Below are 2,923 nucleotides of genomic sequence, written 5' to 3' on the forward strand. Positions count from 1 at the left end.
TTTTGTTAGAATATTCTACGGTCTATAATGTTGTTTCATTTTTTGCAAAAGTATTTCTTAGTGTGACTGTTAAAGGGTTAAATGCCCACAGTTCTAAATGGCACCTATTATGTGTATTATGGGCAAAGCTTACTTGAGTTTGCCATCTATGGTTATTGATAAAGCAATCACTTAATCAGACTAGAAAACCATATTTTAATACTCATGGAATTAGAGGGGACAGACGTGAAAAATACCATAAAATCAGCATTCACAGAACATTTTTAACCATCTCTTTCTTTAACGCATCTTCTCTACTGTATGCTGGTTTTAGATCTGCTCTGTGTCTTTTGAATACTTGTCTCTTATCATTCTTCCTCAGTGCATGTTGATAAAATCTAAGGGCCGCTTCATTAGCAGAGTCACCTCCAGTTCCCCCCTCTCGCTGAAGAACTGAGCTTTCCCCCCGTGGCTGTGGGTCGGATGTGGGAGATGAAGACCCAGTTTGCTGAGGAGAGAGGGAAGGGAGACAGGTTAAAGAGATGATGGAGAGAGCACAGGGGAGAGAGTGTGCATCTGAGAGAGGAGGATATTAAGAGCGGTGTGAAACAGCAATCAAAGCTCAGATCATGATGTGAACCTCTGATTAGAAGGAAATGTCTGGAGCTTTTGGTCAAAACCGCCGCTGCTCCGTCTTGAGGGGATTAAAAATGAAAGAGAACATTTTCAAAGCATCCCTTACTATTTTGGTGTCCGCAGATCAAGGAACTTTTCTTTTACATCCAGGACCACATCTGTTGCTTTCGTTTCTGGTAGTTTGATTTTCACCTAAAAGTGAAGGGAAAAAAAGTCAGCATCTTTATTATTGTACACTGACTGTTCACAGTTTAACCCTTTGAAACCTGAGCAAACTGACTTGATTTCTTCCAAAAATACAAGGTGGCTGCATAGTCAACAAAAGAAGAAATTACCCAAAAATTGACCCAAAGAAAGTAATAAAAAGAACAAATAAAAAAAAACTCAAATTAGTATAACGAACAAAGCAATACAAAAATATGAAAAAGAAAGTTAAAAAAAGGCTAACAAGACCTGGAAAAAAAAGTGCTTAAAATTAAAATGATTCTGAGACATCGTTTTAAATATCTAATTTTAATAGGTATAAATATATTTTTTCCCTTGCTTTTTTTTTTTAAAAAAAGTAATTTTCTAAGTCCTCTAATTTCTTACCATTAGTGGAAAAATCTGTTGCTCATTGCCTTTTTCCCCCCATGTTTTTGAGAGAAACTGACCAATTTGCTCTAAAAATTTCCTCTCTGACTGGATTCTGTCACTGTATGGGAAAACAAAAAAATGTATACTCTTTATTTACCTCTGCTTTGATTTCCTTTATAGTTACACTTCCTCTGCCTTATCTGTGTTGCTTAACTTTTTGATTTTATGCCTTATAACATTATTACACTGCTCATAAACAGTTTCAAAATGCTTATTTCTTTATTATGCCTGAAATGATCTACTTCTTGCATTTAATTATCTGAAACTACCCAACACTAATCTTGTCTTCTCTTGCTGTCCTGGTCGCATTAATTCTTTCAGCATCAAAAACGGGGAAGGGGGGTCTGTTGGCATTTCATAAGTTACCAGCATGGCTTCACAGCACATGGAAGACGGGTCCTTTCTGTTTAAGCCCAAGAACAGATCCTCTGTCCCCACACTCTGCTTCAGGATGATTTCATACCTGAACACAAAGGTTATGCACACACTTCAAACACTAGACAGAATTAATAGCAAACAACAAACAGAAAGAATCAGGCAGATGTGAGTGTCAGCTGAGGTAAACAGAGAGTGGAAAATGTGGTCTGTATTTGTGATTAATACTTCTGTAGCCTACAGGCAGTCTTGCTTTCCCTTGTATTTTTAAAATTAGTTTATAGAACAAGGGTAAGTGAGGTGAGCATTAAGTAATAATTATACAAAGTTTCATAATGAGAAAGGTATGAGCTAACCCTTTTAAATCTGGGCGAACTGGATTGCATTCTTTTAAAATCATGCGAAGAAGGCAATGAGCAACTTAAAATTAAATGAATAAATAAACGAAAAACCAAACAACAAAAACAAAAAATGTGAACATTAATAATAAATGATTAAAAACAAAACACAGAACTAGGAAATGATCTGAAAAAACTGCTTTACAAATTGCAATAATTCTGTAGAATAATTTAAATATATATAATTATAGTAAATAATAAACATATACTTCTCTGGACATTTTTCCATTTTTTTAAATGTACTTTTTTTTCTTTGCAATTTGCAGGACAAGTTGCTCTTTGCCTTCCCCCCGTGTTTTTGAAAGAAATCAAACAAATTTGTTCAAAGGTTTAAATACTTGTCAAGATGTCTGAATACAGCACAAGAAAAGTGATGTTGATCCAGGTTAAAAGCATATGATATCAATATAAAAGCAAATGAATCAAAAGAACTCAAGAAGTAAGGTTGATGAAAGGTGCAGTCTGGATGGAGGGAATGAGTGAAAAAAAGAACTAAGGAAAATGTCTGCTTTTAGTGTTTGACCCCTTCATACATCAGTAAACCGTTCACGTGTTTCTTTCTGCACTGTGGTCTTACTCTGGTCGTGGCCGCAGGTCAGCAAGATCGTCGTACTGGGAAGCCTCAGCCACCTCCTCCTCGCTCCAGATGTCTTTGCTGTTCTTCTTCACGTAGGCAGATGACACTGAATAAACAGCAATACACAAGCAAAGTTTGTCTTTATATTTCATCAAGCCATCTGAGTTAATGACTTAGGGGTTAGGGTATTTTTTAGGAGTTATGTACAAGAAATACAAAGCCTACCTTCTATATCTTTTGTGGGTGGGGGCCCGATATGTCCAGGACCCAGCTGTGCACAAGCAGCCACATTCTGTTGAAATAAACTGATGTTATTGTAAGC

At 36.3% G+C, this 2,923-nt stretch overlaps 1 protein-coding gene across 1 annotated transcript; it reads right to left on the minus strand.

Annotated features, from left to right (window-relative positions):
- Positions 1-290: 290 nt before the first annotated feature.
- LOC121937744 (dynein axonemal assembly factor 6-like) lies at positions 291-2,899 on the minus strand (the record flags this gene model as incomplete). The annotated part of the gene is made up of 5 exons (XM_042481064.1): positions 291-487; positions 722-807; positions 1,618-1,714; positions 2,602-2,707; positions 2,827-2,899. Coding segments are annotated over 5 exons (492 nt in total), but the record flags the coding sequence as incomplete, so codon positions are not given.
- Positions 2,900-2,923: the final 24 nt, after the last annotated feature.

The sequence above is a fragment of the Plectropomus leopardus genome, unplaced genomic scaffold (genome assembly GCF_008729295.1).
Source record: "Plectropomus leopardus isolate mb unplaced genomic scaffold, YSFRI_Pleo_2.0 unplaced_scaffold27338, whole genome shotgun sequence".
NCBI classification, from domain to species: domain Eukaryota; kingdom Metazoa; phylum Chordata; class Actinopteri; order Perciformes; family Serranidae; genus Plectropomus; species Plectropomus leopardus.